The 17,970-nt window shown below is 43.1% G+C and overlaps 1 protein-coding gene across 1 annotated transcript in view; it reads right to left on the bottom strand.

The window, feature by feature from the left end:
- KCNQ2 (potassium voltage-gated channel subfamily Q member 2) overlaps positions 1-17,970 on the bottom strand; it is a 106,251-nt gene that overhangs the window by 60,021 nt on the left and 28,260 nt on the right. Inside the window, exons 3-6 of the mRNA XM_044299633.1 lie at positions 17,551-17,677; positions 14,870-15,045; positions 10,461-10,589; positions 1,475-1,585 (exon numbers count right to left, since the gene is read on the bottom strand). Coding sequence (XP_044155568.1) covers positions 1,475-1,585; positions 10,461-10,589; positions 14,870-15,045; positions 17,551-17,677 — 543 coding nt within the window. The remainder of the gene's footprint in view (positions 1-1,474; positions 1,586-10,460; positions 10,590-14,869; positions 15,046-17,550; positions 17,678-17,970) is intronic.

Raw genomic sequence — 17,970 nt, 5'->3', positions numbered from 1 at the left:
GTCTATGTAACTAGCTGGTCGGAGATGCTATAAAGTAGCTGGGGTGGAGGCGTTATAAAACAGCTGGGCATTGTTAAGGGCGGTGCTGGAGCTGTGGCAAAGGAGAAGTGCTGTCAGAACAGTAGGCAGAAACACACAGACAGTGAGCCCAAACTGTGACCCAACCTGCTATCCCTGCCTAAATGCAGCACAAGCCCTAGGCGGTAAGTCCAGAACTGGTCGACGTTCCCTACTCTGCTAGGTGCAGGACTGACACACACAGAGAATAAACTACACAAAGACGAAGTCGTACAGGAATGGGTCAGAATAGACAAACTGAAGTCAGAACCAGACGGGAAACACAGTACCAAATCACGAGTCAGAGAGTGGTCAACGGCAAGCCGAGGTCAATCTAATAACCCAGGGATGCTCAACCTGCAGCCCTCTAGCTGTTGTAAAACTACAAATTCCACTATGCGCTGCTGTAGGCTGTCCGGGTATGCTGGCAATGGTAGTTTTGCAACAACCGGAGGGCCGCAGGTTGGGCATCCCTGAAATAAGCAATCCAAATGCACACAGAACATAACCGGGAGCACAGCTAGGGAGTGAAACCCTATTATTGGCAATGGTATCTGGCCAGGAAGGGGTTTAAATAGAGCACTGAGTCCCAGCATCAGAACCTGAGAAGTCATGACGCGGCGCTCCATTAGTCAGAACACAGCACTCAGGAATAGAGCAGCTAAGCAATCGTCCCACTGCTAGACTCCTCCAGCACACGCCTGCTGTGAGGAGAAAGCTGGAGATCTTGCCGCTGGGGCCCAGACAGTTAAGTAGGGGACAAGTGCATCATGGGATTGGAAGGATACAGTAACAGGAATTGCTACATAAACTAACCAGAGTGGTCTGTTTACATGGTGAAAATGGGCCAGGAGAGTGCAAAAGATAAAAAGGCATGGGGAAGATGTACAAGAGGTAAGCAACTACATGAGCACATCTGTTAAAAACCATAGTAATCCCTGTAAACCCTCACCAACTACCAAACTGTTATTTAGAACACCTTTTTAACCCCTTTCTTCCCTCTTCCCACTATACAGATTATCCTTGCCCCATCTAAAAGAGGGTTTTCCCCATAACACACATTTATGGATACATTTTTGACACAAATTGGTTCGACAACTGGGACCCTCTTGGAGCAAGAGAATGGTGTGCCCAGTTCCCCTTTCACACAGGTCACTCACTATTCAAAAAGTCCAGTTTTATAAGTTTGTAATGTGGAAACCCCCTTCATAGGACCACCACCAACAATCAGCTATAATCTTTGCTAAACCTTCAATTTCCCTCCAGCGCCACCACAGGGGAAATTAAGTATTATTGCTTGCCCATTAAAATTAACGGGCTGTATGTGAAGGTCTTGAACATGTCAGGTCATTAAGAAAAAGAGCCCCCCCCCCAAAAAAAGGGGTCTGGACCACTTTTTGAAGAGCCATGTACTTACAGCGGGGAGAGCAAAAAAAGAGACTCCAATCAGAGTAAAGGTGGCAGCAAGTAGACGACCATTCCAGGTCTGTGGATACTTATCTCCATAACCGATGGTGGTCAAAGTGATCTGAGGATAGATAAGCACATTTCTACAGGTTAGTTGTCGGATTCTCTGCCTCTGCTGACCAGGAGTTTTGCACCATGAGCAAATACAAGATGTCCTAACACAGCCGTAGACAAGGACCATCATTGCTGTGTGAGCGAATTGCTTCCACAACTCCAATCATAACAAAGAATGGGATATATCAGTGTGTTTACATCAATGGCCTCAATCCTGGATGATTATTCTAGCTAAGTTAACACACTAGTCTTGTGAAGGGTAGGCGACAACCCAAATACAGCGTTTTACTATCCAAATGTTGTCGCTAAAATATAACTTTTATTAATACATAATATAAAAGGGATTTCTCCACTAAACAAACATGTAGATACAAAATGTGCACAGGACGTCCTAGGTGGCGTGGTTTCCGGGTATGAGTTTGTTATGTGATACTCATCCCTGGACCTAAGTCTATGTGCAATAGCCTGCGGCACTGGAACGTGTCTGCACGCGGTGTATGGAAGCGTGCAGTACACTGTTTGTGTGTCCGAAAAAAGCTCCTGATGAAGTGGTTGTAGGGACACTATTGTAGACGTTTTTATCTTCTACATAGGATAGCTGTGCTAGTGGCTCTGAGCCACTGGAGTTAGGGTGTGCGAGTGTAGGTGGAGAAGCTTATTGTGTAAATAGTCCCCCCCCCCCCCAATATCCAGTAACTGCTCCCTTTATTGCACATAGACTTAGGTCCAGGGGTGAGTGTCACATAACAAACTCATACCCGGAAATTACGCCACCTAGGACGTCCTGTGCACATTTTGTATCTACATGTTTGTTTAGTGAAGAAATCCCTTTTATATTATGTATTAATAAAAGTTAAATTTTAGCGACAACATTTGGATAGTAAAATGATTATTCTAGCTAACCCACAATTATTAACATTCTCAAAGTTCAGATTAATAATTCATAAGGACTGAGCAGGGTGAAAAGGTTAAATGCTGAGCATTTGTGACTTTTTTTCTTATTGTATAAACTACATTGTTAAAATCGAAAAAAATAAACAGCAAGTGCAATGTCTCTATCTGAAGTGCAAACACATGTATTTATTGTTAGTAACGGTCTATTTGTATCAGGATACACCTAGAATGGTACCACTAGGACAACAAGGGGATGCTATCATTTCTCTAGTGCCTGAAACAGTGATAAACGCTATGATAACACAGTATAGCAAAATATAGCAACCACAATACTGCCCACCTTGTACAAGTATATACCTAGTAGAATATTGCCTTATATGTACAAGAATATAATACTATAATACTGCCTCCCATGTACAAGAACACAACTACTATAATACTTCCTTCCACGTACAAAAATATAACTACTATAACACTGCTCCCTATGTACAAGAATATCACTACTATAATACTGCTCCCTATGGACAAGAATATAACTACTATAATACTGTTCCTATGTACAAGAATATAACTACTATAATACTGCTCCCTATGTACAAGAATATCACTACTATAATACTGCTCCCTATGGACAATAATATAACTACTATAATACTGCCCCCCATTTTAAAAATGTTACTACTATAATGCTACCTCCTATGTGAAAGAATATAACTACAATAACACTGCTATTTATGTAAAAGAATATAACTATTATAATAATGCCCCTATGTATGAGAAAATAACTACTATAATATTGTCCCTATGTACAAGAATATAACTACCGTACTATAATTCTATCCCCTATGTACAAGAATATAATTAGTATAATACTGCTATTTATGTAAAAGAATATAACTACTATAATTCTATCCCCTATGTAGAAGAATATAACTACTATAATACTGCCCCTATGTACAAGAATATAACTACTATAATACCGCCCCCATATGTACAAGAATATAACTACTATAATACTGCCCCCATGTACAAGAATATAACTACTATAATACTGCCCCTGTGTACAAGAATATAACTACTATAATACTTCCTTCTATGTACAAGAATATAACTACTATAATACTGACCCTATGTTCAAGAATATAACTACTATAGTACTGTATGCTATACAAGAATATAACTACTATAATACTGACCCTATGTTCAAGAATATAACTACTATAGTACTGTATGCTATACAAGAATATAAATAATATAATACTGCTCCTATGTACAAGAATATAACTACTATAATACTGCCCCTATGTACAAGAATATAACTACTATAATATTGCCCCGTTTGTACAAGACTATGGGTGAGATTTATTAAGACTGGTGCTGTCTTGACATCCCCTAAGCTGCCGGATGATGAGACTTATTTTGAACGAGATGCATGCTTCTTTATAAAATGGGCACATTCTCCTGCAGTCCTAACCATAAATCTACAACAGCTCACAGCAGCCAAAGATTTCTGACTTCATTTGTCACTGTGACAGGTCACGTCCCCTTCCCTGCCCTTGCCACACCGCTATTAGGAAAGAGCAGAGGACGGCAAAAAAGGGGGACGCGACAATTTTTTTTAAAAGTCACAGTTAAAAAAGTTGCACCTACGACTTTTTAACTCCACTTTTCAGGCGCACAGAAAATGACAAATCTCCCCCTGTGTATCTAGATTTGTAGGAGACTTTCTGTATTAGCATTGCAATATCTACAGCAAAATAACTACTATAATGCTGTACTGCCCCAATGTACAAGAATAGAACTACTTTAATACAATAACATAGACATGACCAGACTGGAGAACCTTCATATCAGACTGGAGTTGCTCATTATAGCACATGACGGCATTATTCTTGGAAGAAGTGATTTCACTTCATAGTCAAATATTTATGAAGTGCAGGTTCCATGAGCTGTGAAGCCGGACTCTCGTCTGTACTCTCCATAACAGATAAAATACCTGAGATCAGCTTTTTACACCTAAAGGGGCATTAAAGGGAGTCTGTCACCAGGAGATTCACTGTTAGCGCCTTAATGACAGGGCCCGGTTTCTACATAGTCATCCTGCTTGGCCCTGTCAAACAAGGAGAGGGAGGGGCTAGCAGAGTAAGCAGGAGGGTGAACAGAGTGACTTGGGCCCACGGTCGGTGCACTTAACCACTTCAGCCCCGCTAGGTGAAACCCCCTTCATGACCAGAGCACTTTTTACACTTCGGCACTACACTCCTTTCACCGTTTATCGCTCGGTCATACAACTTACCACCCAAATGAATTTTACCTCCTTTTCTTCTCACTAATGGAGCTTTCATTTGGTGGTATTTTATTGCTGCTGACATTTTTACTTTTTTTGTTATTAATCAAAATGTAACGATTTTTTTGCAAAAAAATGACATTTTTCACTTTCAGCTGTAAAATTTTGCAAAAAAAACGACATCCATATATAAATTTTTCACCAAATTTATTGTTCTACATGTCTTTGATAAAAAAAAAATGTTTGGGCAAAAAAAAAATGGTTTGGGTAAAAGTTATAGCATTTACAAACTATGGTACAAAAATGTGAATTTCCGCTTTTTGAAGCAGCTCTGACTTTCTGAGCACCTGTCATGATTCCTGAGGTTCTACAATGCCCAAACAGTAGAAAACCCCCACAAATGACCCCATTTCGGAAAGTAGACACCCTAAGGTATTCGCTGATGGGCATAGTGAGTTCATAGAACTTTTTATTTTTTGTCACAAGTTAGCGGAAAATGATGATGATTTTTATTTTTTTTATTTTTCTTACAAAGTCTCATATTCCACTAACTTGCGACAAAAAATAAAAAAATCTAGGAACTCGCCATGCCCCTCACGGAATACCTTGGGGTGTCTTCTTTCCAAAATGGGGTCACTTGTGGCGTAGTTATACTGCCCTGGCAATTTAGGGGCCCAAATGTGTGAGAAGAACTTTGCAATCAAAATGTGTAAAAAATGACCGGTGAAATCCAAAAGGTGCACTTTGGAATATGTGCCCCTTTGCCCACCTTGGCAGCAAAAAAGTGTGACACATCTGGTATCGCCGTACTCAGGAGAAGTTGGGGAATGTGTTTTGGGGTGTCATTTTACATATACCCATGCTGGGTGAGAAAAATATCTTGGTCAAATGCCAACTTTGTATAAAAAAATGGGAAAAGTTGTCTTTTGCCAAGATATTTCTCTCATCCAGCATGGGTATATGTAAAATGACACCCCAAAACACATTCCCCAACTTCTCCTGAGTACGGCGATACCAGATGTGTGACACTTTTTTGCTGCCAAGGTGGGCAAAGGGGCACATATTCCAAAGTGCAACTTTCGGATTTCACCGGTCATTTTTTACACATTTTGATTGCAAAGTTCTTCTCACACATTTGGGCCCCTAAATTGCCAGGGCAGTATAACTACGCCACAAGTGACCCCATTTTGGAAAGAAGACACCCCAAGGTATTCTGTGAGGGGCATGGCGAGTTCCTAGAATTTTTTTTTTTTTTGTCGCAAGTTAGTGGAATATGAGACTTTGTAAGGAAAAAAGAAAAAAAAAGAAAAATCATCATTTTCCGCTAACTTGTGACAAAAAATAAAAAATTCTAGGAACTCGCCATGCCCCTCACGGAATACCTTGGGGTGTCTTCTTTCCAAAATGGGGTCACTTGTGGCGTAGTTATACTGCCCTGGCAATTTAGGGGCCCAAATGTGTAAGAAGTACCTTGCAATCAAAATCTGTAAAAAATGGCCTGTGAAATCCGAAAGGTGCACTTTGGAATGTGTGCCCCTTTGCCCACCTTGGCAGCAAAAAAGTGTCACACATCTGGTATCGCCGTACTCAGGAGAAGTTGGGGAATGTGTTTTGGGGTGCCATTTTACATATAACCATGCTGGGTGAGAGAAATATCTTGGCAAAAGACAACTTTTCCTATTTTTTTATACAAAGTTGGCATTTGACCAAGATATTTCTCTCACCCAGCATGGGTATATGTAAAATGACACCCCAAAACACATTCCCCAACTTCTCCTGAGTACGGCGATACCAGATGTGTGACACTTTTTTGCAGCCTAGATGCGCAAAGGGGCCCAAATTCCTTTTAGGAGGGCATTTTTAGACATTTGGATCCCAGACTTCTTCTCACACTTTCGGGCCCCTAAAAAGCCAGGGCAGTATAAATACCCCACATGTGACCCCACTTTGGAAAGAAGACACCCCAAGGTATTCAATGAGGGGCCTGGCGAGTTCCTAGAAATTTTTTATTTTTTGCATAAGTTAGCGGAAATTGATTTTTTTCTCACAAAGTCTCACTTTCCGCTAACTTAGGACAAAAATTTCAATCTTTCATGGACTCAATATGCCCCTCAGCGAATAACTTGGGGTGTCTTCTTTCCGAAATGGGGTCACATGTGGGGTATTTATACTGCCCTGGCTTTTTAGGGGCCCTAAAGCGTGAGAAGAAGTCTGGAATATAAATGTCTAAAAATGTTTACGCATTTGGATTCCGTGAGGGGTATGGTGAGTTCATGGGAGATTTTATTTTTTGACACAAGTTAGTAGAATATGAGACTTAGTAAGAAAAAACAAAAACAAAAAAAAAATTTCCGCTAACTTGTGCCAAAAAAAATGTCTGAATGGAGCCTTACAGGGGGGGGTGATCAATGACAGGGGGGGTGATCAATGACAGGGGGGGTGATCAATGACAGGGGGGGTAATCACCCATATAGACTCCCGGATCACCCCCCTGTCATTGATCACCCCCCTGGTAAGGCTCCATTCAGACGTCCGTATAATTTTTACGGATCCATGGATCGGATCCGCAGAACACATGCGGACGTCTGAATGGAGCCTTACAGGGGGGTTATCAATGACAGGGGGTGATCAGGGTGATCACCCCCCTGTCACTGATCACCCCCCCTGTAAGGCTCCATTCAGACATCCGCATGATTTTTTACGGATACATGGATACATGGATCGGATCCACAAAAAACATGCGGACGTCTGAATGGAGCCTTACAGGGGGGTTATCAATGACAGGGGGTGATCAGGGTGATCACCCCCCTGTCACTGATCACCCCCCCTGTAAGGCTCCATTCAGACATCCGCATGATTTTTTACGGATCCATGGATACATGGATCGGATCCACAAAAAACATGCGTACGTCTGAATGGAGCCTTACAGGGGGGTTATCAATGACAGGGGGTGATCAGGGTGATCACCCCCCTGTCACTGATCACCCCCCCTGTAAGGCTCCATTCAGACATCCGCATGATTTTTTACGGATCCATGGATACATGGATCGGATCCACAAAAAACATGCGGACGTCTGAATGGAGCCTTACAGGGGGGTTATCAATGACAGGGGGTGATCAGGGTGATCACCCCCCTGTCACTGATCACCCCACCCTGTAAGGCTCCATTCAGACATCCGCATGATTTTTTACGGATCCATGGATACATGGATCGGATCCACAAAAAACATGCGGACATCTGAATGGAGCCTTACAGGGGGGTTATCAATGACAGGGGGTGATCAGGGTGATCACCCCCCTGTCACTGATCACCCCCCCCTGTAAGGCTCCATTCAGACATCCGCATGATTTTTTACGGATCCATGGATACATGGATCGGATCCACAAAAAACATGCGGACATCTGAATGGAGCCTTACAGGGGGGTGATCACCCATATACACTCCCTGATCACCCCCTGTCATTGATCACCCCCCTGTAAGGCTCCATTCAGACGTCCGCATGATTTTTACGGATCCATGGATACATGGATCGGATCCGCAAAACACATGCGGACGTCTGAATGGAGCCTTACAGGGGGGTGATCAATGACAGGGGGGTGATCAGGGAGTGTATATGGGTGATCACCCGCCTGTCATTGATCACCCCCTGTAAGGCTCCATTCAGACGTCCGCATGTGTTTTGCGGATCCGATCCATGTATCCATGGATCCGTAAAAATCATGCGGACGTCTGAATGGAGCCTTACAGGGGGGTGATCAATGACAGGGGGTGATCAGGGAGTGTATATGGGTGATCACCCCCCCGTAAGGCTCCATTCAGACGTCCGCATGTGCTTTGCGGATCCGATCCATGTATCCATGGATCCGTACCACTCATGCGGCCGTCTGAATGGAGCCTTACAGGGGGGTGATCAATGACAGGGGGTGATCAGGGAGTGTATATGGGTGATCACCCGCCTGTCATTGATCACCCCCCTGTAAGGCTCCATTTAGACGTCCGTATGCGTTTTGCGGATCCGATCCATGTATCCGTGGATCCGTAAAAATCATACGGACGTCTGAACGGAGCCTGACAGGGGGGTGATCAATGACAGGGCGGTGATCAATGACAGGGGGGTGATCAGGGAGTTTATATGGGGTGATCATGGGTTTATAAGGGGTTAATAAGTGACGGGGGGGGGGTGTAGTGTAGTGTGGTGTTTGGTGCGACTGTACTGACCTACCTGAGTCCTCTGGTGGTCGATCCTAACAAAAGGGACCACCAGAGGACCAGGTAGGAGGTATATTAGACGCTGTTATGAAAACAGCGTCTAATATACCTGTTAGGGGTTAAAAAATTCGGATCTCCAGCCTGCCAGCGAACGATCGCCGCTGGCATGCTGGAGATCCACTCGCTTACCTTCCGTTCCTGTGTGCGCGCGCGCCTGTGTGCGCGCGTTCACAGGAAATCTCGCGTATCGCGAGATGACGCGTATATGCGTGACTGTGCGCCAGCCTGCCACCTCCGGAACGCACATGTGCGTTAGGCGGTCCGGAGGTGGTTAAAGGCCTTATATGATTGCATTTTACTCATTTTTTTATACAAATTATTTTTTCAATTGGCCTTTATTAAAAAAAAACTGAGCCATTCTGTCACAAAGGGTTAACCGTTTTTCTAGCTTTTTGACTGGTACTTTAACTTTGTGCTGGTCATCTAATAAACCTTATCCCTAAACTACTCAGCGGTCATAAACACTTATTTAAGCCACATTCTTATCAGTAAGATAAGAACTGAGCTATAATGAGTGTGTATACGGTCAGAGAGGAGAGATAAGGGTCTCTAAGCTCATGGTCTGATGAAAAAGACAGAACATCTAAAGGGTGCTACTAGAGCATCTCAGCTCTGTACAGAAAAAAGGACGCTATATATTTAATAAAGACCAATTGAAATACTATTTTTAGCTCAAAATGAGTACAATGCAATGTATCAATCAAAAAATTGCAAATTTTCCACCTTTTATACCACACTTGAAAGTTTTCTAAAAAGTGGCCAGGGCTTAGCTGAGATGGGGCAAGGCCTATAAATCCTGACACATTTTACAGTATTTATGCCATACATTTCACCAGAAGTCTACACCAGCTCCTTGGGGTTGTAGATTTCATTTTCCAGCACACAGACCTTAGGACATGCAACACAATTACTAAGGCGCCTCTTGATAGTTTTGATAAGAAACACCAGTCATAGTAAGTAGCCCCTTGTATTTTGGAACTTGCTAATTACCAACATTGCAAGTGGTAAATTCGAGGCATGTACCATAAGTCCCACTCTGGGAATATTCAAACCAAACCAGGACCACCCACTTATGGGAATGACTTATACAAGCACACCCCACCCCCACATACACTATTTTTTTTGCCCGGGACAGCCTGAATTTGCTGCGATTGTCTCTTAAATTAGGGACTGTCCCAGCAAATTCAGGACTGTTGACAGCTATAGAATAATAATTATTTCCCGTTTTTAGACAGCCTGTTCCAAATATGATGACTGTTAAAGAAAGGATTCTCAATATACCATGGATCCTTTTTAATGTGAACACAACCTTAGATACATTACTTACTGGAGTGTATCCAACTACTCATGAAAAAATGAACAAAGAAATCTGAATGTTCTACAAGTTTCCTAGCATTCTTTAGTGTGTGGTTCAGAACTCAATCCACTCACCAGTCCCCACCACAAGGCGTCGGCATAAGTATCAAACATTTCGCTGTTCTCTTCTTTCTCTGCCAAATAAACCAGGAACGAAGCCAAGATGAGGCACAGGAAGCCGATGTACCAGGCTGTTATCAGTTCCTAAAAGTGATAATAAAGTGAAAAATAATCCGCTTAAAGTGCCCTGCACGTAAAGTCAAGGCCAGCTCCATTTACTGTGCAGTTTATATGCTTTCTATTGTTTCCTGCTATTTTAGTCATGCTCACTTTAGCCGCGATCGCTACTTTATGTCACATCTCTACAGGGCTGAGAACCTCCAGATACATCTACAGCCGCATATGTATCTGGTATCATCCACGCCTCTTATAACACTCCTGTACTATTATAAGCAACGGACATAAGTTATAACAGGTTCATGCTGAAAAACTTTAAAATAGACTATGCTACCAAAAGTTTATACCGATAAAGCAGAGCTCTGTTGTTTTTTTAATCATAGCAGAGTCTGGTTTCACACGTTGGCGAATGGTGGTAGCATTATTCATTAAAAGGACACTATACCCAATATACAATCTGCCTTGTGAAAGTTCTCATACCCTGACAGCTCTTATCCTATCCTATAAGCTATTCTGATCTCACCTGGACTGATGCACACACACACTAGCACTGCCATATAAAGTCACATTATGACCAATAGCTACTTTTAACTTCGGCCACGTGCAGCTCATAAAGGAAGTCACGAGTCGTGAGCTGGCTTGGTGGGTATATAAGGTGTGCGATAGGCGGTCTGCACACATAACCATCGTATGTGTCATAAATAAAAGGCGCGATTTATCAGACTTGCAAAAAGGGATGATTATTGGCTTCCTGGCCAAGGGTGGCAGTATTTCTGAAATTGCGCAGTTTGTGTACTTTTCCTGTGCTGCTGTGGTTAAAGTGTATCGTGAGTGGAGAAATGGCAGCATTGTGAATAAGCGAACTGGAAACTGTGGAGTACCACATGCCATTGATGAGAGGTGAAAGTCATCTAGAGGGTGCGCGAGGGTGGACCAGCGACTACTGTGGAGCAGCTGACCATCAAAATGAACCAGGTGGCTACCAGACGTGTGTCTAAGGGCTCTTTCACACCTGCGTTCTTGTCTTCCGGCATAGAGTTCCCCATGCATTCTGAATGGAGTGAAATCCGTTCAGGATGCATCAGGATGTCTTCAGTTCCGGAACGGAACCTTTTTTTGGCCGGAGAAAATACCGCAGCATGCTGCGCTTTTTGCTCCGGCCAAAAATCCTGAAGACTTGCCGCAAGGCCGGATCCGGAATGAATGACCATTGAAAGGCATTGATCCGGATCGGGCCTTAAGCTAAACGTCGTTTCGGCGCATTGCCGGATCCGACGTTTAGCTTTTTTTAGAGTGGTTACCATGGCTGCCGGGACGCTAAAGTCCTGGCAGCCATGGTAAAGTGTAGCGGGGAGCAGCATACTTACAGTCCGTGCGGCTCCCGGGGCGCTCCAGAGTGACGTCAGGGCGCCCCAAGCGCATGGATCACGTGATCGCATGGCACGTCATCCATGCGCATGGGGCGCTCTGACGTCACTCTGGAGCGCCCCGGGAGCCGCGCGGACTGTAAGTATACCGCTCCCCGCTCCTACTATGGCAACCAGGACTTTAATAGCGTCCTGGGTGCCATAGTAACACTGAAAGCATTTTGAAGACGGATCCGTCTTCAAATGCTTTCAGTACACTTGCGTTTTTCCAGATCCGGCGTGTAATTCCGGCAAGTGGAGTACACGCCGGATCCGGACAACGCAAGTGTGAAAGAGGCCTAAAACAACAATTCAGTGAACCCTGCTGTGTAAGAGGCTCTGAAGCAGACGGGTGGTCACTCCGCCTTTGCAAATGAGGTTGCATCGGCACGGCAGAACAGGCTTCAATTTTTGTAGCAGTATGGGAACTTGACTTCCGCTGATTGGCAAAGGTTTGCCTTCTCCGATGAGTCACTTTTTCTGTTTCATAGAACGGATAAACGTTGGCATGTCAGGTGAGAAATATCAGAGAACATATACCCTGCAACCATTGCTGGAAGAACACAAGTTGGTGGGGGCAGTGTTATGGTCTGGGAAATGTTTTTTTCTGGAATTCTCTAGGACCACTCATCCTAATGGAAGGCATTCTTAAATTGATTTAAGTATGGATCCATCCTTGCAGATCACATATAATACATGCTGATCGTCTTCCCTGGGGTGGGTGGGATCTTCCAGCAACACAATGCAACATGTCACATGTCCAACATTTGTTGGAAGAGCATGACCAAGACTTCCAAGCACTACCTAGCTTTCTAATTCCTCAGACTTGAACCCAATGAGTATCTGTCGGACCACCTCGAACGTCGTGTTCACTGTATGGATCCTACCCCACGCACCCTCCATCAGCTGTGGGATGCACTGCAGTCAGCATTGCTCCAGATACCGGTGACAACCTACCAGGACCTTACTGAGTCACTCCTAGGCCGTCTAGCTGCTGTCCGTGCTGCACATGGAAGTTACTCTGGGTATTAGCTGGTGGTCATAATAATGTGACTCTACTGTGTAGATATACAGTACATATTGCTTAGACAATAGTGAAGTAGATACTACAACATATATACAGTGCATTCTAAAAGTCTTCAGACCCTTTCACTTTTTCCACATTTTGTTATGTTGTGGCCTTGTGCAAAAAATAAAAAAGTCTTCTCCATCAATCTGCATTCAATCCCCCTTAATGAGAAAGTGAAAACTGACGTTTACAAATGTTTCCAAGTTTATTGAAAAAGACCTATGTATGCAAACCCTTTGCTATGGGGCCTCCTAATTCTCTTGATCATCTATGAGTCGTTTCTACACCTTGACCGGAGTCCACCTGTGGTAAATTCAGTTGATTGGACATTATTTGGAAAGACACATCCCTATCTGTATAAGGGCTCACAGCTGACAAAACTAAGCCGTAAGGAGGAAAGAACTGACTGTAGAACTCAGATAACAGATTGTGTGGACGCACAGATCTGGAGAAGGGTACGCTAACATTTCTGCTGCACTGAAAGTTCCCAAGAGCACAGTGGCCTCTAGAATTCTTAAATGTAAGACGTTTGAAACAACCAGGACTCTTTCTTGGGCTACCTGCCAAACTACAGTAAGTAATCGGGGAGAAGGGTCTTGGTAAGAGAGGTGACCAAGAATCCAACGATCACTCTGGCTGAGCTCCAAAGGTCCTGTGTCCGGAAGGTCACCCATCACTGCAGCCCTCCACCAATCTGGGCTTTATGGTGAAGTGACCAGAAAAAAGCCTATCCTCAGTAAAAGACACATACATACCATCACTACAGTGAAGCATGTAGGTGGCAGCTTCATGATGTGGGGTTGGGTTTCAGTGGCTGGGACACAGAGATTAGTCAGAGTTAAGGGAAAGCTGAATGGAGCAAATTATAGAGATATTCTTAAAGAGTCACTGTACTTTCACACAATTTCATTTGATTTCATAGAGAATGGTGTAACTAACAAATTTCTAAATCACTTTGTATAAAAAAAATCTGCCTGCATCCTCCTGAAAAAACTCATAGCCACTAGAGGTCTCATTTCCACCTAAGTTGTAGTCCACTGCCTGTTGTCCAGCAAGATCCATCCCTGGTAACAGAGAAGACGGTTGAGAGGAAGCGGTGGCGTGTCAGGGCTAGCTGTGAGCCTATGCGTGAACATTAGGGAAGCCCAAATTTAACTGATCCTTCACAATTATGATTGTACAAAGAAGCACAGCCATTATCCAAACATATTTTTTTTAACTCCAGTTCGCTTTAATGAAAACCTGATCCAGAGTGCTCTGGACCTCAGAATTGGCCGAAGGTTTACCGTCCGACAAGACAATGATTCTAAGAACACAGCTCTTTGAATGTCCTTGAGTGGCCCGGCCAGAGCCCTGACTTGAACCCAATTGAACATCTCTGGAGAGACCTGAAAATGGCCGTTCCCCGATGGTCCCCATTGAACCTGACAGAACTTGAGAGGATATGAAGAAAAGAATGGCAGAAAATCCTTAAATCCAGGCATGCAAACCTTGTGCTTCATATCCTGACTGAGTAAAGTGCCTGAGTACATATGTCAATGCAAAATTGTAGTTTTTCTTTTTCAATAAATTAGCAGTTTCCACTTTCTCATTATGGGGTACTGAGTGCAGAATGATGGGGGAAAATGTGAAAAAGTTTATATATATACACACACACATAACTTGATTATTTCACTAACTTAAGTTGTTGTGCAATACTGATTGTAGCCTTTAGGTGGCGCCACTTCTAAAGGGATTAAATTATATATCATTATTGTGGTATGGGAATACAATGTATCTCCAGTATCACTCATTCATAGAAATAACACCATGCCTTATACAGTGAGCAATACCTTGCTGTGCGCATACACCACAGAGCCCAGTAGTTTCCATGTTCCTCCTCTCCGGTCCATACGGATCATACGCAAAATCTGCAGAAACCTCAAACTCCTGAGAGCTGAGGTGGCAAAGACATTTCCCTGTGACCCTGCAGACAGGACCGCTATGGACGCTATCAACACCATGATGTCTGCACAGAGAAGAAATAAAAGAGGGTGATATTCTCATGTATGTCCAAAACGTTGTCCCCCAAAAATGCTCCCATTATGTGCAGACAGTACAGTGGCTACAACCAACATTAGGCCCATTAAAATCTGTACGACTGGAGGGGCAGAGCTTCAATGCCAGGTACAGTCCACGGATAAGAGTGGCACAGTTTCTGGGGAAAAACAGACCCTTTCTTCTTATCCAGAACCATCATTTTAATGCTGAGAAGCCCCAACAACATATCTGTATAACGATATCTGTATCAGGGCCTCCTCAAGTTTCATACTGGCCTCTTCTGGCATCAAAGCTGGAGTGCAACCACAACTTTTGAACCAGGTATAATTATGGCATTGTGAGATACCACCATAGCAATCACCAGGGCTTACAGTACAGTTGGTTGGTTTCTACTTGGTTCCTGAACTAGGACTCTGTTTCAGCCATTTTGTACCATACCTCCCAACCGTCCCAGATCTGGTGGGACGGTTCAGAGGTTTGGCTGATGTCCCGGAACAGCTGCTGCATGTTCCAACTTGAACTATATGTGCATCCTCGGGACACACATACAGTTGAATGCAATGGTCAACTCTCTCCTCCATCATTCCCCTGCCTTCGATGATTCAGCACACTTGGGGGCGATGGAGTGACATCATCTCACTGGCTTCAAAGGGCCACAGACAGCACAGAAAGTCAAGAGCAGCTCTGCACTGCTCCACTTGTTGTGGGAAAGTGGGCTAAGCGAGTAGTTCTTTTGGAGGTACTAAGGGGGTATTATACTGTATAGGCATGGCACTCATACCATCTGAGGTGACTTAAGGGGCATCATAGTGTGTGGAGGCACTTATCAGGGCTTCATACAGTTTGGAGTACCTATAGGGGCATCATATTGTGTGGGGAGCTGTTAAGGAAACATCACACTGACATAATATGAGCAGTTTGTGCAGCCACCTGAGGACCAAGGATGAACTACGCATTTTTCAGACTATAAAATGCACCTGACTATAAGACGCACCCCAGGTTTAGACAACACAAAATTAGAAAATATTTTCTACTTATTCAACCTTCCTTTTTTTAAATCAGATACATTCTTATTATTATTTTGTAAAAATAAACAATATCATTTTACAAAATTCTTGTGTCATATAGTATGTTAAACACAGTGCAAAAATACTCATTGTATAAAGCAGGATAGTCAATAAACAGGATCCTTAACATAAAGATCCAACAACCAAACAGTGTGTGAAGAGTGGGAGAAGAGGGTTGCATTGACAATCCAACACAATGGGCAGCACATTGAACACATTTTATAAGTGGTCAGAAACTTGTAAATACACCATTGTTTTTCTTGTGAAATTCCAAATAAGTTTAATGTGTCACATGACCCTCTTCCTATAGAAAAAAACAAAAGTTGGATTCAAAATGTCCGACTTCAAAATGTCCGCCATGATTACCACCCATCGTGAAAAGTTTCCCCCCTCACATATACTAATGTGCCACAAACAGGAAGTTATTATCACCAACCATTCCCATTTTATTAAGGTGTTTCCATATAAATGGCCCACCCTGTATTATGGTCCGCTATCACGGACCATAACGGAATTTAGAATCCATAATGCGATTTTTCGATAACCCGAACCCGAACTTTAGACGCCAAACTTAAAACACAAGTTCGCTCAACACTACACCTGATAGATAGGATGGCCCAGCATCCACATGAATTAAAATCCCAGGCTTCACTGGAACATCAATTAAGACTCATAGATATGGAAAAAATATATGATGTATCTGACCTACGCGAGGTCGTTATAGCGCATTAGCGGTGTGTGTGTGTTTTTCATATTGATGGATCTTAATGGATTTTCCAGTGAAGTCTGGATTTTACTTTATGTGGATGCCGGACCTTCCTCATGTTGTGGTTTCTGGCCTTAGATATTTCTGTCCATTCTTTTTAGACAAGGGTGAACTGAGTTACTTATCAGTATATTCTTTTTTTATGTATCTGTTTTTTTTTTTGTTTGCTTTTTACAATAGTAGTAGATATAGTTTTCTTTTGAAAGAGACCAGCGTAAGCTTGGTTCTAGTGATGCCTCTATGTAGCAATCTTTGTATGGTTATTGTGCCTATGTTATAAAATCATTCTAAAACTTTTGAGGGGTTCATAATCTTCATACAGCCCAGAGCCCTAGAGGGTCAGCTATACTGCATGAGGGAACACTACTGTGAATTGGGACTTTACTGTGGTGGGCACAAAGGGGGCATCATTGCTGTGAGGAGGCTCATCATTGGCGTGTATTGACAGGGATTAGGTGGGGGTTATAACTTTTTAAAAAGTTGCATGCTGCAGGAGTTGTACTTGTGTGCTTCCTTTCAAACTTGGGAGGTATGGGGTACCCACACCCTGATACCATTTCTACACAGTGACCGAATGTGGATCTGGGAGGGGGCAACATATACCAGAGATACCATTCAAAGATGGCATGATTGGCCTCACCGATGACACAGAATGGCTTGCGAGCAAACTTCAGTCGTCCTCTCCACCCTCTGTAACGGCAGCAGCAACCGGCAGCCCAGATCCTCACAAAGTATTCTACCCCGAAGACCACAATGGTGACAATTTCCTGGGGGAAATTAAAGACTAGATTTTAGAAGGGGTGTAAGACAACAGAAAAGAGAAACTCAAAGGGATATTACACTTTTAACAGCCAGGTTTTATTACACACTTGAAGCATGAAAAGTTTCCCAAAAGAAGGCTTAGGCCTTATTCACATGACACTGTCCAAATTTTACATCCACAAAAAATGGAATCATAAAAACATGGATAACACACAAATGGCTTCCACTTTTTTCCCTCTCAGACTTGAATGGATGAGTTTGATCTGCAAAAACAAACCAGGATAGTCCATGCATTGAG

Source organism: Bufo gargarizans, chromosome 6 (assembly GCF_014858855.1).
Source record: "Bufo gargarizans isolate SCDJY-AF-19 chromosome 6, ASM1485885v1, whole genome shotgun sequence".
Classification (NCBI taxonomy): domain Eukaryota; kingdom Metazoa; phylum Chordata; class Amphibia; order Anura; family Bufonidae; genus Bufo; species Bufo gargarizans.
The sequence above is the reverse complement of the archived record's forward strand: the minus strand, read 5'-3'. Positions and strand labels throughout refer to the sequence as shown.